This window comes from Rhopilema esculentum, chromosome 11, assembly GCF_057945365.1.
Source record: "Rhopilema esculentum isolate cy_ngs chromosome 11, ASM5794536v1, whole genome shotgun sequence".
Lineage (NCBI taxonomy): Eukaryota > Metazoa > Cnidaria > Scyphozoa > Rhizostomeae > Rhizostomatidae > Rhopilema > Rhopilema esculentum.
The window spans coordinates 7,909,153-7,934,707 of NC_142825.1; the positions used below are offsets into that span (position 1 = coordinate 7,909,153).

The window sequence follows — 25,555 nt, forward strand, 5'->3', positions numbered from 1 at the left end:
CTTTTGAATAAAACCTCTTAGCTTTTGAAATGTTTTTGTTGCAATTTTTGAGCTACACGAAATCAATAGGATTAAACGTTTTTATTCATCCTTAGATCCCAGATCTGTTTTTTAAATACACAAGTTTGAAGCATACATCGCATCAATAATTTAAAGCTAATGTTTTAAACAGATTTTTTCAAAATGGTATTGTGGTTAAGCTACTTCAGGGCGAATAATGTCTTAAAGCTCAAGTTGAAAGACCTCCTTATACAATTCATATCTCTAAAAAACAAACATTAATACAATGCCAACATCTAAAAAGGGCATTGCTACTGACTCACATTCACATGCTCGCCTCTTAAGCTGTAAATCAGTTTTTGTTATTTAACATCATGCCATTGCATCATCAAAGGTATTAACTCAACTCGGAACATCTTTGTCATTTTTGTTTTGTAACGAGATACCATGAGTCACTTCAAATATAAACCTCACTTTTTAATTTCTGATTTTTGAAAATTTTAAATGATGTCAAGCATAAACAACTTTGAAACTAAAAAACCTGTCAGTGCATGATTTCCATAATTTTGATATAAGAAAGATTCCTGATACTGTAGGATAAGTGACCACGTTTTCTTAATTGGATCAATAGCTTAATGCGACATAATTGTCATAAAAAGTTACTTAAAATATGCTCAGATGTTATTTTCATTTAGGCTACATTATTTTTATTGAATATCTATCTTTATACAAAGGCAATGCTACAATGGACTTCAAAGCCCCTGTCTTGTCAAAAATAAAGACGCCCTAACAGATTTTCACAACCCATGTGCTTTATCCTATTCGTAAAGTTGGGAGACACTTGATCCCAGCCTATAACTGAACTACATGCTGTGGTATAGCTGTAACAAGAACTTTTCATGTCATATTGTTGGGGTTTCTCTCCATAAATAACTCTGACCGATGTAAGGTTTTATTTTATCTCCGTTTTCATCTATATCACCTAAAAGTATCAGATAATGGTACTTGCCAACAATTGAATGTTAAAGCTGTATATTAATGTCTATTATCTATTAATATCTATTAATGCAATCCCATAATATGTTTATTTAGTATCCTTAAATAGTTAACGTTAAAATTTAGTCAGGCTTTCCAAGGTGGTGTGTATCAAGAGCAAAAATAAATAACAAGAATGCTTTCATACCAGATTCTACTTAGTAGATTGCACTAGCATGCTTGAAATTAATGTTTTATCACCTTCTCTAATTGAAGGATCGTGCTTTTGAATAACTGTATGTATAGGGACTTGACAAAATTTTGATGTTCAAGGAGTCAGTCAGTGAAAATAAGATCTCAGTTCCTTTCAATAAAAAACTAGGACCTTTTACACACGTTTTCATGGAAAAATGTAATTAGATTTCTTACGCCCTTCAATTGGTCAATGGCAGAAGTTTCTTCAGATAAGAAGAACACTGCTTCCTTGAACCCGCTAGAGAATCCTTGTTATAAAAACCGTTCCTGAATAGTAAGCTTTTCTTACTTGAGTGGCCTCTGTGCAGAATATACGGTGAGAGGGAGGGAAGAAATATGAATTTTACACACTTTTTCGCTTGTCTCTCTTTTCCGTATCAAGTGCTTCAGAATTGCACCAACCCTGTCTTTGGATTTTGAATCCAAGTAACATGATTTAAGGTGCAAATGCTAGGGAAACGTTTCCAACCAGTTGAGATTATCAGAGCACCAGCATGATTTGTATAATTTATAATCAGAACAAAGTTGTCAACAATAGAATAACTAGATAAGGAAACCAATCATTCCCCCGTCGTCTATTAAACATCGCCCCCGAACCCCTCATCACTATGTAAATTCTGAGCGTTTCATAAGAATCAAACAACTTAATCCCAGTCCACAGTAGCTGTGTTTAAGAAAATTCTGTATGTTTTTGGTCGAATTTATCAGCGATTACGTAGTTCTCACGTCTGTTTTCACAAGGCATTGCTTGCCAATCGATTGGATCAGGCACATTTCGGAGGGCAAAGAGTATATCCCACTAAGAAGGTCTCTAAATCAAAGTGAATAGAACATGTTACTCTGGACATGTAGAATAAATCAGCTGGGTTTACAGGATAAAAGTTGGATGATATGGGCTTTATGTGTCTTTCCTTGAGATTTCTACGCATTAGCAGACGTGAAAGGTTGCCGATGATTTTCAAAAGGAGAAGATTTTTGTGAACTCGCAGACGAAATGCTGCGAGGCCTTACGGATGTCTGGCGATGGCTTTTAAGATCGCTGTCATTTTTTGTGGTTTTGTATTGCTAATGTTGTATTATATGCTTTTTGTTCTGAAGTTGATCCTCCTTACCTTCTGTAATCACCTCTGCAGAAAAGTTTGTTTTCCTTACTGTAACAAGAGTCGGTCAAAGGACAGCGACAAACACAACATTCGAGGCAGCTTTCATGCCAATACACATCGTTAACGCAAAATAGAAAGCGATCGTCAATCGGTTGATCACAGCCTGTGCAGAGTCGAGCCTGGTGAGACTTCATCTCGCTCTCGTGAAAACTGCCTAGAAAACAACAAGGCAACTTTGAAGAATAATAAAACACTCAGGCATGATACACTTGTATACCAACACGGTGTCTCGCTTGGGTTTATTTAACCGTCTGGTGAAGAGAAAGTTATTTATAATTTACGAAAAGAGGCTAAAAACTCTTCACCGGACATAATGATAATGATAAAAGATAATTTAGTATCTACTTGTAGGTCATGCAAGAAAATTGTTTCAAAATTGCATAGTTCTGCAAGAGAATACAAATAACTTTATTTCTGTATCCACAAATAACTTTATTTCTGTACCAATTTCGCAATACCCTCATCTTACTGAAGTACTCATATTTTACCGGGAAATATGACTACGATACATGCTAAATTGGGCATCATTTATCACATTTCACCCAATTTTGGACAAATGTTTAGCTCGGTAACCATCAGGACATTTTCGTACAATACTTTTTGGAATAATTAGAAATTTTCTTTTACGACAAAAGCAAAAAATTATTAGAGCAGTTTACCCCGAACTAATGTTGCATTCAAACAAGTCTGATACGCCTGTTTAAAAAGTAGCAGGAAGAATGATGTAAAAAATTAAGTCAATGCTGTACTTTATACTCAAGGAACACAGTTAAGAGGAAATATTTAAAACAAGCGATGTACATTTTGAAGATTTTAAAAGATAACGTTTTAGCAGACAAATATCTCCCACTACAGATAACAGAGAAACGCATGCTTTTGCTGTGTTTTTAAAAAGATGTAATCTTGAAAAAACAAAACCACTTGTGTTCTAATCGCAACAACAAAAAACAGACAAAAACTTTGGAAACTATTTGTCTCGGCACACTTTAAAACCCGTTAATTTCTACAGACAAATGTTTGCGTATATCATTGTACAAACAGACTGCGAATGGCTTGAAAAGCAAAGCAAACAAGAGCAGACAGATGCAAAGTAGTGTAAAACAGCGAGTTGCAAACAAAGAAATATTTTCATAGACTTGCGTATTTATTTTATAGTCATCACAAACATGGCCATATTGCTGGTGCTATCTCTTTTCATAATGCCTTGCAGAATTTTTCTGTTGATTTCAAACTTTGTGGCGCGTGAGAATTTTTTCAGCAACCAACCTGTCATCTCATGATCATTGAGTACTGACTTGAAAAGGGTTTTTCAAAGAAGTCGGTCGACAAGTACTTCTATCTCAGTGAACTTATTCTTTGTCACAAAATTAGTTTATAAACACGTAACAAGTAATATTCATATCACAAGCAAATTGCACTTTTGCTCGGAGCTCTAGAAATAACAACTATAATGAAACACAAGTTTTACAAAATGTTTTCAAAAGTTCACCGTGCAGCAAATTTTGCTGAAACTGGAAGGGCTCATCATTCCACGATGTTTTTTTGTAACGAAGAGTTCTCTTGCTTGTCGCAAAAGGGTTGTAAAAAATCAGCTATATACTGGTGTTTCAGAAGGCTAGATACAGTGGCTTGATACAGTGGCTTGATACAGTGTCTACGGGCGGGAACAATTACACTAATAATTGGATTACCTACAAGTAACTGGTTGCCAATGTTAAACTGGGGCGCGTAACCTGCCATTTGTGTACAGCTATTAAAGGGCATTTGGTCAGAGCAAGATTTTGCCAAACTTATATCGGCGTCTTCACGATACTAAACAGCACTGCTTTAGTGAATGTAGAAGACGATACGCTCTTTTCATTAAGGAAGAATACCTGATCACAGGGCATTTGTATGTCATTGCAAATGAAGCTCGTGCTGTTACTCAGTGCTTTTGAACAACGAATCAACTCAAACTGGGCTAAAATGAGAATTACTTCCTTTCTACATTGAACAAGTTATGCTTGTCAATGATGGAAGAAACACAAGTGCCTGACAAAACTCGATGCGGTATTTGGCAGTACATTTAGAGCTACCTTCCTTAGTATTCCCATTCGCAGTAAAGTCATTTGCTAAAATTATATGCTTAATATGAGATTGTTTCTTGTTTCTTGTTGTCAAAAGCATGGTAGATATATGTATAAAACAATGAAGAGAGCTAATGCAGCAAAAATTAGAAATTCTCAGCAGCAACAAAACATAGATATTTGACGATGGGATATGATGACCCTAATTTCATTTTAAGCTCGTTTTTATTGACTGTTTCTATATAATGCTACTACATGAATGAAATAATTGACAAAATGACACAGAAAGAAGTAAACTGCACGAATGTAGACTAGAAGAACGTGACATTTTGCCTCGTTAATTTAAACTGTTTTTTTAAAGAAACAAAATCAGTCGTGCATCTTATTACCATGATACATCTATATCAAATCCAGACATACAGATGTATAACAGCCATCACATTTTCTAGCAAAATAAATTTGTCTTAAAGACGCTTAGTTTCACGAGATAAGCCATAACAATTTTTTGTATAGACAAGACCTTGAGAATGATAACTGTCAGCGATGAAAGAATCGCTCATGTTTTACAATACATGCCTTGATTGAAACGATTTGAAATTCTTGCGAGGTTGTCAAGAATAATTAAGCTGCTTGTTGCAAAAATATCAAGGCGTTGTGGCCAGCCAGAAAGCATATTTAAAGAATATTCGATATTTCGCTTTCTTGAATCATGTCTTTTTAAGTATCCATTGTTCAGATTTGGTAAAGGAAGCTTCGTATCTTTGAGAAAGTTAATATGTTTACATGGGTATCGTTTACTGCGTATGTATATTTACCGCATATAAGTCTGCTCGAACCGGTGCTAAGTTTCAAGTGATTTGCCTCGTTGAATACTCTACAAATTCTAACATGAGTATCCTAGCATGAGTGAAGGGTGCTACCCATTCACTCTGTGTGTGCTGCTCATAAACATTGTTCACTGAAAATTCAAAAAAATCGACAGAAAATAAAGCTGTTGTTTAATTACCTTCTGATTGTGTGCTTTTTTTGACTTCTATTTTCAAATCCATCGTACTATAAACATAACTATTATTAGTGCAGCTTTGAATTCTTTCCCAACCAGCACTTAACAGTTGAGCTTGGCGTAAGACCTTGAGATCCAACCGTTTTATAACCTGATATCGTCGTCTGGCAGTATGATATCGCCACAGACCACTTACATCGGAAACCAATCGTCAATTCGTTGCCCCTCAAGCATCCTTTAGTACGGCACTATATTCATGTCATCCCACCATTTATCTAACTTTTACTTACCGTACCTTAAGTGCAACTAAAAGTCTACGCGTGAGCTACAAGTGTGTGTATACAATAAGTTCTTAGTGATATTGTTCCCGGCATAAAATGGTCTAGCGGCCTCTCTTTCGTGAGGATATGCGGGTGGTATGCAAACTATACGGTCTTTCACAAAAGAACCCAGCCTATTGTCTTGCGGACAAGGCGAACAGTTTAGAAAAAGAAGATTAGTAGAATTTTAACAATCGCTAAACAACAACTAATGCAGAAATTATTTTATCAGTATTTCTAGGCTTAAAAATCGTTGCTATCGGTAAAATCTTGGAATGGCTAAGTGTTTGCAGGAAATCTACCAAACTCAAAAGTAGAAGAAACTACTAACTGGAAAATGCTGGTAGATTCTCTTTGATTGTGAATTCGTATGAATGTGTATCATTGTCTTAGCTACTCACGAATCGTGGCTCTGGAGAATGTTGGATGATTTAGGAACAAATTTTACTACCATTGAATGCCTGGTAACTACGCAAATATTGCCCCTGCGAAATATATCCAATGAATATCTTGTAAATCTTTAGAAAACTAGGATTCGAAACGGAGAAGTAAATTGGCGACTGCACCCAAATAGGAAGATGAAGGCTGAGGTTAGACCAAGGCAAATGATTTCCTTCAATTTGATTATCAGACATGTCAAAGGATTTCTGTTAAGTCTTAGAGATGAAGTAATAACTTTGGCGCAAAACCTCCTTTCGGATTACATTTTTGTGAGACGATTTACGTCAAATTATCAACACTTTATTTGTACATTACCAACTGTTTTTTAATCAAGCAGAATTTGATAACAAATGTAAGCAAAAACCAAATACAAGGTAAATATGTAATAAAATATTCAAATCAAATCAAAAAAGTCTTGTGCAAGATGACGAATAAGACAAAATTTTAATAATTTTCTTTTAAATTGACCTTGTATTGGATTTGGTCAGCTTTCGACTAATTTAGTAAGTAAATTACCCGGAAGATTTGAAAAATGTTACGTTAACTCTCGAAAACTTATATCTTAAGCGAACAGCATTTGAACACTAAGGATTAAACTCTTTCCTGCACGACTTGAAAATATTCAGAAGTGCATGAAAGTTCCAGATAATGTATTGAGTATTAAGTGTCATGTATGAAATTTGCAGTTATGTCAGTTGAACTGCAGTTAAGTCAGTTCAGTTCATTATCAAAGCAGAGTTCATGTTCATGTTTCTGTTCACTTTTTTCAATTCAACTACCTATTGCCAACTACAACTAAACAAAGTACAATAAATATATAAAAATATAAAAGGTATTACAATATAAAATAATACAAATCAAGTAGGTAGTAAAATTCTTAAAAGAGGAGCTCTCTCAGTAGCTGAGCTAATCGAAGAGAGAGTCCCCCCACCCCCACCCCTAAACTGAAGTGCTGTGGTATATTTAAAAAAGGCAAATTTCACGATGAAAAAGAAAACTTTTGGCTGATAGAATTTTGAAAATGCATAATTCAAACTGTTGCAGTTAGGTGTGGAGATCTACAAAGGCCTTTACAGCAAGTCAAATAGGCAGGAGATTTCTAAGGTGAACTGCATAGGAACAGTAGCTTCCCAGATTGGCCGCCCATGGAGGGCTGAATCCTTTATAGGAAGGAAATAACAATTTTTTTGGTGGTTTCGTGTACAGTAATTTTCTCTCGTGCTCTAAACTTTGATAGCAGTAGCAAAATTCTAGCTACTACGTATTTTAATTTATAATGCCTTTTTATCTCTGAAGGTATCCAACATTTCCACTTGGAATTTTCCTTCAAATGCTTTAGTATGTGAATAATTATCGCAGAAAAAGCGATACAAAAAAACAGTGGTGAAAATTCGCAGTGTTTTATTCAAGCACACTCTATAGAAAACATTCAAATCACTGGTCGTTTAGAAAAATTAAGCGTGAATATTGCTATTTTGTTTTTTGGTCAAGTCAGTGAGTGTGAACAGAAGAGCTTCCTTTACAAATAGACTACAGAACACTCGATTGCAATATTTTGGTCTTGATGATAATTATTAATGCAAAGATGATATGGTTTTTTGACCAGATTTCTAAAGAAGATGGATACTTCACTTTGAAGGGAAGATGGAAGGTGCCTTAAGTTTGATCCCATAATCTAGGCCCCATAATCTAGGCCCCATAATCAAGGCCCCATAATCTAGGCCCCATAATCTAGGCCCCATTATCTACTGAAACCTTCGAAATGATTCTAATTCTGTATGATAGAGAAAATTCTCAATGACTTTAGAGAGATATTCCTTACTGTTAATGTACAGAAATTAAGCACGTTTTCATAAAGAGTGTTTTTCACCTGGCAGTGTCTTGAACTTTAAAGAGGATGGGGCCATTGTCAATTATAAAGAATTTATTTAAATATCCAACTTTCCCTTATTTGGTGCAAACCTTTCTTGGGCTCAGTCCTTATATTTTCAACATTTGCTTACCTTGTGGAGATAAACAGTTTTGAAACGCTTGTTGTAGTTTTGGACATCGTCCCTTTTTCCCCAGCTTTCTATATTTGGTCCAGACAAAGATAACCTTAAGATATGAAAAGGTATTGCTGCCTTCACGAATGATCACACACACAAGGGCACATTTTACAGAGCAAGAGGGTTGCCATTAATATGTTGATTATTTTTTTGCTGCTTATGATAATGTGTGACAGCATTGATGAAAAGCTAATATTTGGTGTGAAGTTTGACAGTTTTTTAGAAAAGTCCTTCAACTGATTGGGAAAAATGAAATGATTGGTTGGAAAATTAGAATAACGTATTGGGAGGGCATTTACCATTTTGCATGGTAGCCTAAGAACGCTCGGGATAATGTCTCGTCTGTGATTATGGTTAGAAACGAGAACAATGAACACACCAAATTCACTAGGCAGTGCTTAAGCTGCTGCTTGGATATATAGAAGTTCGTGGCAACACCAAGTGTCAATGAAGTTTGGTCATCACTCTGGCGGTTTGGTACTTCAAATCCAAGAACAAACACTGTGATCCGTGCATTATACCATATTTGCATATTGTTACTTCTTGACTCAAAAGCCTTGGTCATGGGGATGTATGAGTTTGTACAATGGGTCAGACGAACAATAGAAATTTCTGTTGCGAATGCGATCGAGACAATGCCTTATGAGGTATTTGAACATATACAAAGGTCTATACTCGAAGAGGCATACTTGTTGCTATGGAGATGAACAGGGAAGCTCAATATTCAAACAGGTAATTTTCGAGGTCATAGTTGTACACAACACAGATTCGATGATGTTCATTGTACTTTGTTGCTCTAAACAATCTGTCATGCAAACAAAAATCGTGCCACAATGAACAGGTACCACAACTGGGTCTTGGGGAGTATACTGGCACGCATTGCTACATTGTTTGAAAAGGGGAGCAAGTGGCAATAACCTTAAGTACTAAGCAGCCCTGTTGCCAAGTACCTCCTATTCACATGCAGCTTTAGAGTTTCACCATTCTTGTTTCACGTTGACGTCGCGTTTACGAACATCTGTCAAACTTCTTGAAACCTATACAATGTAAATAAAGGGAGAAAAGCTCTCTCATACCATGTAATATTTACAATGATCAGAAAGGCCGCTTGGCCTTGAAAAGCACGTGTCTGTTTCACTGGGTTGGGCTCAACATGCCACCTGCAGGGTCTGTTTGCATGGCGGTGGATCTAAGAGAATCCCTAAAGGAGGCTGTTTGAACTGGCTCTTCGTATTTCGTTGCGTTTTAGGCCTTCAGAATTGAATTGTGAATCATTTCCGGACAAAGTGAACGAGGGAAAATGTCAAATTCTGTCAAATATTTACAGATAGATGACATATGGCTAGATATCAATGCCCCAGTAAAACGCTCCCGTTATTTGCTGCCAAATGCGATAATGGGCGCATAATGTCTTTGTACAACAATTAATCTCAACAAAGTACGTCTCGCAAATCTCTTTTACTCTTTCGACAGGGCTTTTGTTAGTGTGGCACAATGGTCGCCTTCTCCTCACAGCCTCTAGGGCAACAGCAACAACAACGTAATAGCAACCTGCCAGGAAAATCTTCAGATTTGAAAGTACTATTTGATACGTTAGATGATTGGAAAATTTAGAATACAATAATCGGTTTGAGAGTCACCATATTGTTCACCCTGAGAATGATATGATATCAAATGTTTTTGGAAACTTACGAATTAGGGAACTAGGGTGGGGTAGGGTACCATTTTTTAGTGCCCGATGAATATGGCGGAGACACCCTAACCTCGTCTATTTCCAATGTTCGAGTAAATCGTCCTGGGAAAAAGCACCTATCTGCACTTGGTCTGCATTTTTGACATAAATGAATTTTACGTTACTTTCCCAATTGTTGATTATTTACTCATAGCCCATTTTAGTTTTATCCAGGTGCACGTGCCGCTTACGTATTCACAAACCACAGGAAGATGTGTCACAAAATAAACTTTTATGAAAGTTGCTATAGGAAATAATAGAAAATCCGAAAAAAATCAAAAGACTTGAGCACCCGAAGCAAAAAGTTAAGAAGCAATTTGATTTAGAATTAACTCCCAATTCTAAGCATCAAAATTCCTTCAATACGATTGGCTTGTTTGCAGAGAATAGAAAACTTGAGTCACAGAGAATAGAAATGTACTCCACGTATCTACGTACAGCATTAGCACAGAATTGAATGTCTAACCAGAAATCTCAGGAGCATTTGGAAACGATAGAAACATTTCACACGGTAAGCAACTGCGATGACCATTCCCAGCAAGTTTCTTCTGGAAAGTTTCCTAGCTGGAATATGTAAATTTAGAACCCCGAATGCTACTGTTAATGACGTAATAATCAAGAAACTCTTAAAAAATATAAATTTTACAAAGTGTTTAGATACTGGAGTACTCAAAGTCGACCTTTTTTGTTATAAAAAATTGAAAATAATGGTATATGCCATAGCTTCTAAAATCATGAACATTATGATTGTCAGAGTAATCTTCCGCTTCTTTAATTCAATGCCATGCGGTTCATGACGTTTTCACTTAACAAGCCTTTGAAAAGATATTTTGTTAATGTAAAACGTGCTTCAGACCAAGCAAACTGGATTTGAGATATATTTCAATTGAAACAATGATAGGTTTAGCAATTCCTAAACTTATAGTTTTTGCAAATGATCTGTGTATTCTATAACCTCTTTTACGGCTAAATTTAATCAGTGGGCCATGTTTATAATCCGTCACTATTAGTAGCATGGTCAGATGATCTTAGTTATTTCTTAGTTATTTTCCATGCATTCAAATCCCGCCTGAAACTTACACAAATGTGATACATATTAGATACGAGACAGGCCAAGCACTTTCTTGACATGCCGCATCGCTAGCGATTGTCACAGACACATTGACAAAAATATTCCAAGCCTGATCAGGAATTTCCAACTCATTGGCGATCTTTTAGGCTTTAAACTACCCTCATCATCAACTAGTGTCAACCTAATTTATTAGTCAAATTATCAAGATAACTTTAAAGAATATATTTGCTTTTCTGATTTCTTAATTTTTATTACATTAATTCTTTAATTCATATACGAATAAAAAGTCTCGCTTTATTTTAAGCAAACATAACTTCGAGCATTCTTTTAAATGATATTTCATTATACCCAACCCCTTTTTGTGTCTCTTCGATCAATTAGCAAATATTAATTCTTAGAGGACTTGCTAATCCTATTCTCTTGTTTTTCAAACCCTCAATTTTCGTCCATTCAGACATTAATTTTCTGAATTTTACTGACTCATAAGATCAAGTTAAAATGCCATAGCGAATCATATGATTTACAGTCATCGAGAGCTTGAAGACAATTCAGGTTGTTGCACGAGAAAGCTTTACAAGCTACTAGTGGTTCAGTTTTTTGCCCTAGTGACTTGTTTTGTGTTGCCTTGACTTCAAAGAAGAAAACTAAAAGATGAGAGAAATTTAGGAGGAGCCTACAAGAACCCTTAATGGTGTGTCGATTAGTGAGAAATGCAAGAAAACCCGACCAGTATTATCTGAAACGGCAAGTCACCCAATCAATTGTAGTCCTTGATGGGCAGTTAATAATGTTTAAGTGAAGAACATATGTCAAAGTCAAGAGGCTGCGGTCAGACGAGTACGAGGGCTTCCTGGCTGTTCTTACGGAGTTGACAGAAAAAAAGCATATACCATCAACCTATTTGGGAACCGTTGTCTACTAGGGGTAATTTTATATGCATGCATGTAGTCCATATGGCATCTGCTATAGCTTAATTGGCTTCGCATTGGATAAAAGTGGGCGGAAAAACTCGTGAGGGTAGCGAAGTGGTGACGACTTGTGGGTGGCATCATGACCTAACAATACAGAGGTCACTTTGAAAACTTCATGTCTGCTTGCGGATTGCACCTTCAGCTTGCATTGGTTTTTCACTGGCAGCCAGTTTGATCGCCTTGAGATATTTGCCTGTCATTTGTTACCGGTATTAAACCTGACTTTATACTATTTGCCAAGTAAGATTAAAGTCGTTTTTGGTTTCAAGTTAACGTTTACTGAATATGAGATCTGAAAGACAAACAGTTTCTTATGCTTAGTAACTTATACATGAACCACAAGAGAAAATTCAAATGTCTTTCATCGATTCTCAGAGTAAACTGGTAAAGCACATGTTGGGTTGACATTGCGAGGAAATATTTGAGGTCAAGGAAAACACGGGAACCTGATACCAAAATCTTTGATTATCTGAGATTTTAAATGATGAGGATGACGATAATGCCAAAGTTTTTCAAGCTTCTAAAGAAGATTTTTAATGAGCAATGAGATATTGGAGCAAATCCTCCATGCAAATACTTGTAAGGAATCTCTAGAAAGCCACATCAAGTGCACTCTAGGGGTATATCGATCATTACTATAAAAGAAGTTGCTTGGCTCTAAGAAAGACGATTGGCTGTAGACATACTCAAATCAAAACCCGCGTGCCTGAGTGATAATCAGATATCGATAGCATGCCATTCACTGGTGGTGGTAGAGATTTTTCAATACATGTCATTTTTCAGAGCCTAAAATTGCCCATCGCCAATTCAAATGGAATAGAATTGAAAATTGCTTTGAGAAAAGCAAATATTTGAGTATACTGAAGCTTTACGTCTGATACTCTCCAGAGTATAAAACGTCAGAACATAGACCGGAAAATCCACGCTAGGAAATATATATATCCAGTTGTGGATCGAAATAGGCCATTTAGAAATGCGAGCACATGACTGTTCCAAAATTGGATTATTGGCAAAGCCCGATCGTCGTTCGATCTAGCAGTTTTGGAATCTATCTTTATAAACACGAAAAGCCGCTTTGTGTAAACAGAGGGAGTTCGTTTTCACCTTAGGACTCAATTGGTAACATCTTCAATAGGCAAGCGGCGCTGATTGGGCAAAACTAGAGGCCACAGTCATGTGCTCGCGTTTCCGATTGGCCAATTTCGATCCACAACTGGGTATATATATTACCTAGCGTAGGGTTTTTTCGGCCTATGTTCTGACGTCTTATACTCTAAAGGGTGTCGGACGAAAGGCTTCAGTATACTCACATGTTTGCTTTTTTCAAAGCCATTTTTAATTTCTGTACCACCAAAAGATTGTTTAGAATGAAATTCGTAAATTTTTAATGAATCCACTCAACATACATCAGCATCATACAGGTCAGCAGTACAGTACCATATAGTCCTTTAGTGTTACACGTGGTTTCAGAAGGAATGCTAGAGGCCACAATCTGTAATTTATCTAACACTAATCGACAAAACTAACAACAACAAAAGCAGAAAAAAGAGCATTAGCGACAAAAACAACAACAACAACAACAACAACAAACTACATAGATAACAACAAACAATGTTTGGTGTACAAATTTTAAAAATGACTTGAAATAAGCAAATATAGATAGAAAACTCTAAGCTAGGAAGTACACTCTGTTTTTTATAAGAACCAGTAAATTTAAGTTCAGGCTGACTGTTCTTACTTTTTTCGAAAATCTGAGGCTAGATTGTTCTTAATTTGTTCTCAAATTAAAAGAGTGTAAGCAGTGCTTTTGCTAGCTTTTTCGCTCTAAGGAGGTGTTCAAGTCTCATTTGACAACAAAGTGAGTGAGACAGCCTTAATTTGCTGGCAAATTTGAAAATTCACCGAAAATGCACCCAGGCATCGCTAAAAATCCTCGATTCTGAGAAAAAATCCTCGTTGTTCAAAATTGCATTTTGCAGAAGCTCAGCCTCAGCTTGTTCTTAATTTGTTCTTAACTTTTGACCAGTTTTGAGGCTCGTGTTCTTATAAAATTGTTCTTATAAAAGAAGAGTGTATAGATACCCCAATGGTGGAGCTAAATAGGCCAATCATGAACGCCTGAAAATCTATGTTCTGACGTTTTATACTCTAAAGAATGTCGGACGAAAAGCTTAAATAAGTTTAAAATGTTTACTTTTTTCCAAGCCATAGATAGCAGCAACAGCAACAACAATATATATCTCTTAAACACATCAACAATTTTGTAATCGAATTCATCTCGTTACACCGCAGCTCCAGCCTCCCTAATTTAGATTAAATCTGCTTGGGCTTGCAGGCCACCCTGCCTAAATTACAGTGAAAGTTCCCTAAACAAAATGCTTATCCCAGAGCGAATCGCATAATGATAAAGAGATCTCGTACGTGGTTTCTTTTTCAAGGTTGCATTAAGTAGGTGAGACTTTTCACAGTTGTCTTGGAAATCTCTTGCTAACTAGCAATGACTGGTTTTTCTATTAGCTGTGGAATGCAGTAGAACACGATTTAACTCATTCCAACACCCTATTGACTTTTTAAGCATATCATATGAACACGCTGTCTATAGACTAATCTTTTGTCGACGTGATGTTGCTAGCTTTTCTTCTGGTTTCCAAAAACTGCCTTTGATCCTTTGACATTAAGTCCTGACCAAGACGTTTTCACACTTTTATTTCGAGATATAATGACAAGCTAATTTCTGTAACACTTAATATCTTTTAGAAAAGATGGACCTCATCTTTGCAAGGCAATCCAGCTAGAAATGCTTTGAAGTAGGCTGGCATCACTTTTAATGCAATGTTCTTTTAGGATTACCTGATAAATTGCACAGATAGCATTCGCTCTACCGATTCATGAAACCTTTTTTCGAAGACTTTGATTGAGGTGCTACCTCTGATAATCCAATACCTATTAAGTCATTCAATATTTTTTTACTAATTTCCCACTTAGTTTTTTTATTGTTTGAGATGATATATGAATGACAACGTATAAAATTGTGAATTTTCCCTCCTTCCCTCCTGGCATTATCAAAGAATCTAGGGTTGGGTGTATCGTTCCTATCTTAAGCACGAACAAAAAAGTTTCCAAGGCGTAGAAAACTGATGCTTTCTCTACCTCACAATTCTGAATCAAATCTTTCTAATATGACGCTTCGTTTTTTTCTGAATCAAGTCAAGAATATTCAAGATCGGCTAATCACCATCTTTATGGAACTTCTATAAGCCATCCTTTTTGCAACTTTACACGACATATTCCATTGCAGAAATGTTTGTTGTTGCCTTTCATTATGCAAAATTTATAATTCTTTCCCAACCTTGGCTATAACCTTTACTAAAGATTTGTTTTCTGCCCTAACTTTCACATTTTTGGATTTTCTAGGGCACAAAGAAAACGCTTAGATATGGCTATTACATCTGAAGTAGTTCAAACTAGATAAAACATGCGGTAAGTTAAAAATTCCCATACACTTTTTGTTTGCTATTTCATAATGTTTTGAATGCACTGATTTGCAAAATATGCTTTTGAAACATGATATTGTTTTGGTAAAAAATATAATTTTGTTCTAGAAAAGGAGCAATATCTATATTAACGTTAACATCTTTCATTTGAATGAGATTAACGTTGCCTAACATTGAATGTACAATGTTAGGCAACGTATAATCATGGCAGCACACAAAGTCAATGTGCAAACGTGGTTATTTTGTACAAAGAATTTTCCTTGAAGTATTTGGCAAAGAACTGTCTTTGAATAATTCATACATGCGAGTTTGGCAGCCATGCAGAAATCGATGTTTATGCACTAAAAGCCGTTTCAACACCATATAAAAGAAAATATAACTTGAATGATCTCAAATCCATATTTACATGTGATGATAGTTTGTTATCTTATGAGCTGGTATTAGGTATTATAGCTCAATCAATCTTTGTCTTGATAATAAACCTATACTTTGTTTTGTTTCTTGCACGATGCCATTGCTAAAGTTGCAATGTTTAACAAGTATGCAAATCCTTTAGAAACGTGATTGTTAGCAAAAAAAGGACAATTGCAACTGTAGATTCATCACAACAAAAGTAGACCCGAATTCGTTTCACGCTACTTATGTCAACTTCGTTACAAACCCACTGCGTAAACAGATTAGCATATACTTTATTAAGTGACTTTATTATTGTTAATTGTTGTTAAAATCCCACTTAAACATGCAGAGACCAGCTTCAGAGAAAAGCCATAAGAGTTGCGAGCATCTGTTTTGATTTAAGTTTCCTGGTAGAAAAATACAAAAACAAACAAGAATGGTGCTATGTGGTGCTATGTGATGTCATGAGGAGATGAAAGGAGTGAGATGTCCCTTCGAAAATTTTCAAAACAATAGGAAAGGATTTCAAAATAATATATACCCATTTTAGAAACCCAACAGTGAGAACTGAAATAAAGGGTCACACCAACATGGTTGAAAAATGATACAAAAAACATGCTATAAATACCAAAAATATCATTTTTCGGCAATATTCACTAAATTTTTGGCAATGGCATTTCTGTCCGATTGCCGACTTGTCAATATCTGAATTCAAGTGCCAACCCAGAGTACCAGTAAATATGTCTTAGAATTAGAAAGCTCGATGGAATAAAGCCGTTTCAAGTTATTAATTCAAATGACAGCTACAATTAACAGGAGAGGCTAATTAAAGAAAGACATATAACTGAGTATTTGTTGTGCACAGAAGTATGAAGATAACAATATATCGTGACTGTGTTATGTTTTTCTTAGTGAATATTCGCAGTTGAAGAAATCAAAGCAGGCTTCCCTAAACTTTTGACGAGTTTTAGAGGCACTTCTAAACATTCAGTTGAAACGACCCGAAACCACTTCATTTTCAACGTCAAACAATCTTCCCACGCTGAATTTCGCTCAAATTGAACACACCTTACCTTTTTGAGCAAAGTTTATTATGATGTAATGACGAAGTAGCGGAAGAAGATTTTAAATCGACAGCTTTACGTGAATAAGTAAGGAAAATACCTTTATATAGTCAGCTGAAGAAATGTGTGTATGCCCAGGCTGCTGAAGTTTATTAGTGCACTTCATCTGTTATTCCGAACTCGTTTTTTCGCCTCAAATTGTTTCTTTTCTGTTCTCATACCTCAATTAGGCTTGTAAATCAAGATTTATATTTCCGATTTTCAACCTCAATTAAGTGTATCCGTTTAATATATTACCAACATCGTCTTTACATAGCATACTATCTTTAAGACCATCGTTTTTCTCAAATGTTTCTAACGTTTTAAGTAAGTCGACAAAGCATCGAAAATCAATAACATTTGGCTATTTTCTCAAGGATGCATCAAAACTTTGCCAATTAGTATTCAGGAAAATCACTCTCCACAAGAAAGGTAGCAGAGAAAACGAATAAAAATCTTCAGATAAGAATCTTCTTCTCTTAACTTCTTTCCTATCTCCATTCATATAATTGGATTTTTTTATTCAGTTTTTTGCATTCAAAGAAAGAACATATATTAAAAGAAGATTTGAGCTGTTATTCTTCAAACTGACTTTAAAATTCTCTGGTTATCCATAGCTATCGGTTTCGTTATTTCACGACATTTCAAGCTTACGGAAATGTTTGAATATATGGATATCACATACATTGTGATTTAAGTCCTCAAAACTGACAGCAATAGGCCTAGATGTGTTTGTTGAAGATAATCAGCCAATAGTTTTTTCAATCAAGCTGTAAAAATATATTTTTTAAGAAAACTTTATATATAGCACATATATAGAGTATTTTTCTGCCTTAATGGCCACTGCAGCGAAGAATACAGCTCAAATAAAACTAGTCTTGTTTCATTATTTCGAAATAGATGGAAATGCTAACAAGTACATTTGTCTTTTCTGAAAGTCTGAAGACCATGGTTAGGATAACTTCTTGTTTTCGTCCGCCCTGACTAGTGACAGCTCTATAACGATGTATAGAACCGGCAACGCCTCAACTAACTGAATAAGACTGTGGCAGTCACCCTACTAATGCTAAAATTGTTAAGAATTTACTCAATTAGATTGACCTATTGGTTGCAAAGCGTAAGTGAAATGATACAACAAAAAAACGATAATATAGTTAGCAAATAAATTGAGTACCAGAATGAATTCATCTTAATCTAGAACTTATTAGATATCTAATATCTATTATAAAAGCGACGTTTTAGGTTTGCCAATGACACGTCACTTAGATTTGCTCTCGACCCGTTCTCCCTTCCCCTCCTTATTTTCACCACAAAATTTCTGCATTAGATTTTTTCGATTTTTAATGAAAAAGATCTTATAGCTTAAGCTTCAAGAATTTTTAACAAATATAACAAAAGATGTTTCTGATAACCATTTGAAAGGGGTAAAGCTATCATTTTCTGGCATAGACATTGTCATCATGTCGCAATTTTCTAGTATTGTTACATCTTGGCAACAGCTGCTTTTTGGTCCTTATTCAAGCGCATGGTCTCGTTCTCTTATCTTCCCGTATTTTCATCCCCCATGCTAATAATGGACTTTAACCGAACCCCTTCCGACCATGACATGTGGCAAATGTACAAGCTTGCTTGTGAAAACGGGGCTTCCGCAAAGTTTGGATTAGCTGTATGTATGCTATAATGGAGTTCAAAGGACACGAGTCTGTTTCAAATCTTACAGACGCATCCAGGCGCTTAGATGAGAGCTCACGTTAAAATGATGCAGATAAAACTGGGCTTTGACATGAGAGCAAGAAATCCGACAAGAAAAGCAGAGTCTTACCATCATCGTGGTAAGCATTAAATGGATTTATCGGTGCTTTCCAGCAGAAGATACGCGAGAAGCCACTGACACGACCGACGGCATGTAAGCAGAGGCCATAAACAACACGCCAATGCATGGGATAAAATCAAGCAAACAATATTTGACTACGGCTTGCCTCAATGACACAGGGGGATTCTAGAAACGAGGTCGATTAATCCCCTGTTGCGGGAATCATTTCTCGCTCCAGTTCAACTCAACTACTGCGTAGCTAGCTTTCTCCTGCCAGTTTCTTGGCACATACATATTTGGCAGAGAAATATTTCATTCATTTAATTGAAGATTTAGCCTGACAGAGCATATAAGAATGAATGAATAAAACTTTTAACAAGATTAATTTGCACCAAGAAAATTGCCTGACTTCAGAGTTCAAAAATTTAATTATAACAAGGTAAAAAAAACCAAATGTACTCTGTCCTGATGTCAACGCGTTTTGCGACAGTTGCTAAATAGGAAGATAGAAGGGTTTCATTGTTAGCCATTAATGTTTATCAACTGATATGCAATGTAATCAAGATATCCAACAACGATATCATAAAAGTGGCTTTCAAATAATTCTAGAGCAGAGATCTTGTGTTTGTTCTATATGATGAATGAAGGAAATGATAGTAATGAACCAATATCATGAGAAATGAAAGACATACGCAAAGCAGAATGGTTCCACCTGACCTAGCGAGAATTCTCTAAAACAGCATTGTGTTTTGCGTCAATGTGTCATTAGATGTGTTATTATCTGCAAGAAGTTGAAATAATGATAAACAGCAAAGATAACGATAAACATCTTTTGTCTTTTCGCTTTAATCTGGATCAAGAATAGTCCACTCTTCTCTTTCAGTTTGATTTCAAAGGATATCTTATGATGTTTAGATATATTGGTGTGACATAGGCGAAATATTGACGCAAAGAACGATCGCAATTACGGTCCCTAGCATCTACGTACGCTTTAAAAATTGGGTTGATAGTTATAGAAAATGTGATCTTGGGACTCTTTGAAGGAATCCCTTTACTCTACGGTTCATAAAAATGTTATCAATAGTAAAGATGAATATTTTATAAGAATGTGTAAAAGCCAAGATTATTCCTCTTGGTGGAGGTACTCAAAGAAAGTTAGAAATGAGGAATGTCTTTTAAAATTATTCTTCGAAATTAGTGCCACCGTCATAGGTACTATCTGAGTTTTTTCATGATAGCTCTAGCAGCTGATTTCGTGAATGGTAGGAAGATTCTACTCTTGAAAGAATCCACTTTTTAAAACAAGACCGCTCAAACAGTACTTTTTCTTGGTGGTGAATTCATTCTGGACCTCAGTTTTAGAGCGCCGCGTAAGTGCGTCGTGTTGTCAAAGCCCTAAACAGAAGCATAATATGCTTTTCTGAGAGTCACAATCGAATTCATGTCGGCGCTTTTAATAATTATGACGGATATTTAGCTAGCATAGATTTAAGTAAAATCCACTCAGGTTCTCAAAGCTTCTTATGAACTATTTCTTCTTATTATGCAGAGTAGGGGCAACTAACCACGGGCGTGGCCACCATCCTGCGAAAGAAGAAAAAACTGAACAATACATTAGCTGTTCATAATGAGGGCTCCAATTGGTTAAAGGCAACCATGCATGGAGCAATTCCTCTAAAATTACGTGCAAAGCAGGATAAGGCACATTTTGTAGAATTGGCGTTGCTAATGGCTAAAAATTGAGCCTCATGACTGCGTATCCCAGATCACCCCAAGCAAGGACTTTAGACGTCTAAGCAATAACAATTACATCAATATCAATTCATATATTCTCATGAGATGAAGTTTTCTTCTAAAAGATTATCAGGAATCTTTACCGTAAATCCCGATCAAAGATCGCGATCAAAGAGTTATGTGTCGATCTCTTTGAAACGGGTCATGCGAAAGTCTATCAAATTTGCGAAAAGGTAGCAATTTTTGGATTTTTATCGGGTGTAGTTTTTATCTGACTAAACTGACGTCAGCCACCGGTTTAAAGCTGGCGTTCTTGTTATAAAGATAGATTGTAATAGAAATTCGGGAATGGGAAAAATTAAAGGTAACCAATGAGGGAACGACAATACACCCCTTCAGTTTGAATTATGCATTGAAGGCTTTTCCATACAATGTGAATTTTTAGAAGGAAGGGAATGTTTACAAAGAAGGTGCTGTATTGCAGTAAAGGCGTGCTGATAAAAACGATAACCGTAGATAGCTTAGGCTATAGAAAGCTCGTGTTATTATCGTAAGAATGTTAAGAGAGATGACCTGTTAGTCCCCAGGAATTGAAATGATTGGCAATTTATTGCAACTATAGTGGCCAGGTTGCGTTTGCTGATTTTAGCCCAAGGACAACTTTAAATTTCCATTACAGATTAGACTTTGTGTCAATAGATTTAAATTAGATGGAAAAAATGAATTTAACAATCTCTCGTATGCTGAAAGAAAACAGAGATGCTTTTGCACTATACCTAGACCTCAAGCTTTTAAATTTATAGGTTCTGGAATATCTCTTTGAGAATCAACATTGATAATCCGTTTGGCGGATGCACAGTAAACTCCTACAGTTAACTTTCGTGTCTGTCTTTATAACAATCTTATGGTGCAAGTTTCATTATAAAGATTGAATTTATTTCATCAATGAATATTTTGCTGGTTGAGGAGAGATCACCACTTTGAATCTGCTGGCCCGGTTATTCTCCCTGGTAATCATACGTGAAGCAGGTGAGCGGCTCAAACCGAAAGTTTGATTTGTTTCTTCTCCATATCAAGTTTGCCATCTGTTGTTCAAATTTCCTTACCATGAACAAATGGAGGCTGCTGAGAATTCCGCTTGCCGGCTGAGGGTAGTGTGTCAAGAACCTGAGCGTTTGCATGTGAACGAGACAGCTGGGAGTGAAGGAGAGCCACTAGGGAGCAATTACACGTGTTGTTGGAATGAGGAACCGCCAAATCAGTGTTGAATCAAACATACCACTTTATAAGAAATCCATCTGCAAGTCAAGAGCTTTTTGCCATAATTTTCCGAGTTTGACTGTTTTCATCACTTGAAATTTGGAGAGTCGCTTGAAAAATAGACGTCTAATTTGCAGGAGTGAAGTGTGACCCACAAGGTCATTTAATGGACAGAATATGCTCACCATCTTATCTGTTCCATGTGGATATCAACATACTGTGTAGTACTCATGCATATTTAATCTTTATATATATATATATATTTATATATATATGTATGTATGTATGTCTTGTATGTATATGTAAATACTTTTTGAAGGGGGCTGGGTAAAAAACCCTTAGTTTTACAGCATGGTCATAACGTTCTATGAAGCCCATCAGTTTTTCGACATGACTCCTTTTGAAAAAAGGTTCTTTTGTATGAATGATGTGAAACTGTCAACATTCAAAGGAGTTGAAGCAAAGAACAAGACAAATAGGCAATGGTCCAATCGGAGACTCTAAGCAAATCAGAGGAAGCATGGCCCGATTTCTATCAACTTGGTCACCTTAATTAGAAGCCTTGAGGCTCGATATAAATGCATTCCATAACAAATCAACTAAAAGTAGAGAAAATGTTAAGACAAATCAACCGACTAACTAGCAAGAGGAATCCATTGATGGTCAAGGCTAATCCATAAAGCTTTCACTAGCCACAATTGTGGGTGAAATACAATTGCTTTGACACAAAAATTAAGAGAAAAATCTCTAGCCAAAATAATGTTTTTTTAACTTGCCCGACAAAAACCACTAAGGCCGTGTAACAACTATACCTTAAGAGCTTCTAAAATCACTAGCTAAAAAACTGTTGCTTTTATAGATTCATTCATAAGAACAGTTTGCATGCGACCTTTAGCAGAGGGAAATTAAAAAAGTGTAAAGTTTGAGTAATACGGATATAACGCTAATGAAATATGGCATAGAACTTAATATGTTGTTGCTATGGTTGCTAACTTATAGACTCTTTGCAGATTACGTAATTAAATAGAAAATAATATATATTAGATGTTCGATCAACATATTCTCAAAAGCTAACACGAACTGGAGTTTCTAACTTTTTCAAAATTGAACAGAAAAGCTTTCAAGAGGCAAAACTGGAGTTTGTAAACATGCTTATGATTGTTTAGTTGACACGTTCTATTGAAGGAACCGTGTGAAGTGCCGTTTGGACCACTGATCGAGAAGATAGAATTTGAGGCAGGCCATCGAGTTAGTCCCCTTTTACATTGATGATACTCTCAACTGGATTGAAATAAAAATCTTTGGAAGATGCCGGCCTTTCTCCCAATTATTGAAAAAAGTATCATCAATGTAAAATTACATTATTAATTAGTTATATTATTTATATTATTTGTAAAATTAGTTATATTATTTAGATACGTTTATCAGACAAAAATGTATCACTGATCACGTAAATTGACTTGAAGTCGATAGCAGCGTATATGCATGGTTTAAACACAATAAACAAAAAAAAATTACTTTTGCGAGATGAAGATATCTGATAGTGGTAAAAATTTGCCAATAAAAAGGCTACTGTAGAAATTGAGAATATCAAGAAATAGGGGCCTAAAACTTGAAAATGGCTTTGAAAAAGCAAACATTTGAGTAAGCTGAAGCTTTTCGTCTGACACACTTCAGGGTTTAAAACGTCAGAACATAGATTCCGTGAGAAGTTTAAGGATATTCTGTGAGAAATGGATTTGACGAGAATGTTCCATGTGCAATGTAACATTAATAGAAAAAAGATTTGCTATTTAGAATTTTGACAAAATGCTAAAAAAACTGCTGTTTGTTGCCTAACGATTCTATTGCATAACGAAACATGTTTTTTTACTTTAAGATCAATACAATGTTCTACCCTATGTTTAAAAAAATATCCTTTTAAAGAAAAGCTTTTTTCCCCACAAAGAAACGTTTAGATGATGCTTTTATTACCATGCAACCATTTCTCTGAAAGATGATATTTGTGCCTAAACGAAGTTAGTTTGCACCGATTACTGCAAAGAAGACTCCTGGTCAACGCTGGTTGCTATTGGAGCATCTCCCCACCTAGAAGCCTTTCCCTTTATGCGCGTCTCGTTCCCTATTTAAGCAGATCACCGCAGCAGGTCAATATACAGAGCAGGGTATGCGAAAAGGTACGGAAGTCAAGTGCCCCTAACATCTTTATGCCTAAAAGTCTTTTAGATTTGCCGATTGAATCTTTGTGCTTTTGACGATCTTCTGCTTACTTTGGAGAAACGATTTCAACTCATCATTTCAGTGGGAAACGTTTTTAAATAGGCTTTATGTAGATCAATACGAAAAACGAACACACCCTTTAATCAGTCTCTACACCCTATCATTACGGAATATCACCAAACATAGAGCCATTATGGAACAAAAGCCACTATGCCTCAGATTGGTAGAAACATCCGTAAAATTCATGATTGCTTCTTGGTACACTACAAAATTTTGTGCAGTTGCATTAGTTCAATTGCAGACTTCGGGAAAAATTGGACAATAAACATGCTCATATCAATCCACCAAACTCTAATGTCTTCAAACTGGGGTCTAATTTGAAGCACGCTAGGCAACATTATTCACAACATAAGGAATAAGCACGCGTATTTGAACAAATGAATCGCTGCCGAAATCGTGACAATGGTTAGATGGCGGCATAACCACCATAATGATTAAGTATGTAGTCAGATTTCAATCAATGGTACAATGTTCCTCGAATAATTGTACCACAGAGCAATGAATGAATTGATTCTGATCTGAGAAAAGCGAGAAAATTTAAATGCACTGACTACTAAGAAGGTGCGACAGAGACCAGATGTGGTCCAGTCCGGGTGGCAAAGCTGCGAGCGCCAAAGAGCCTTCTGGTTTTGACAGCAGCAAGGATAACAGGTCATTCTCAAAAAATTAAGAGAAATATTTTCCTACATAGGATGAAGGAAATTTGTCAGAAACCTTCTCTACATTAAGTTATAAAGATTTTGCTCTATTGCATTCCTTTTGATTGGCATAGTGACGATGCCAGATCACGATACCAGATCATGAGGCCAGATTGAAATTGATTTACTCTGTCACGTTTGCATAATTGCAGTTCTCAACTCCAAATGTAATTTAACGCGTATCCTTCAATGTTGTTAATAGCACAGGCAAAATTATAGAATGATTGAGCAATTCCAAGTTTATAAAAAAGAAGATGGCTGAACAGATGTCTCAGTTTCGTCTCAGTGAATTCCTTAGTATGTTGTGATATTTCAAAGATCAAAACGTCAATACCTATCATCATTACAAAATCATATCAATAAAAAACAAAGTTTTATGTCAACCAGTTCTCTTAGTCAAAAATATGAAACGTCCAGTGACAATGCATTGTAAGTCCATCTAGAGATTTTAACTAGGCTTGAAAATATAATGTACTGATGTAACTTTAACTGTAGGGGAAATTGCCTCCAACTTAGAAAATAATGTTGTAAACATAGGTAATAGAACGTCAAATGCCTGTAAAAAGTCTATACCTTTGCAATAGATATATAGAGTCTGTAACTTATAACCTTGTAACTTATAAACAAATAATATTCTAAACTTTTTGATGCCGTTTAGAATCAATGTGACACTGACAGTTCTCCAAGGGTCTTATCATCAAACAAAAGGTCATATTCAAAGAGCAGTTATT

The 25,555-nt window shown here is 35.8% G+C and overlaps 1 protein-coding gene and 1 long non-coding RNA gene across 6 annotated transcripts in view; one reads left to right on the plus strand and one right to left on the minus strand.

The window, feature by feature from the left end:
- The window catches only part of LOC135693986 (LIM homeobox transcription factor 1-beta), a 71,386-nt gene that overhangs the window by 19,728 nt on the left and 26,103 nt on the right, over positions 1-25,555 (minus strand). For 3 of the 5 annotated variants that reach the window (XM_065212607.2, XM_065212608.2, XM_065212606.2), the window contains exon 3: positions 2,343-2,547. In XM_065212607.2, coding sequence (XP_065068679.2) covers positions 2,343-2,547 — 205 coding nt within the window. Of the gene's footprint in view, positions 1-2,342; positions 2,548-5,465; positions 6,540-17,100; positions 17,170-25,555 lie in introns of those variants that run through there. The other 2 variants (XM_065212610.2, XM_065212609.2) reach the window with 2 other exon arrangements.
- The window catches only part of LOC148958973 (uncharacterized), a 53,519-nt gene continuing 36,274 nt past the window's right edge, over positions 8,311-25,555 (plus strand). Inside the window, exons 1-2 of the long non-coding RNA XR_016144335.1 lie at positions 8,311-9,003; positions 15,461-15,526. This is a non-coding gene — a long non-coding RNA (uncharacterized LOC148958973). The remainder of the gene's footprint in view (positions 9,004-15,460; positions 15,527-25,555) is intronic.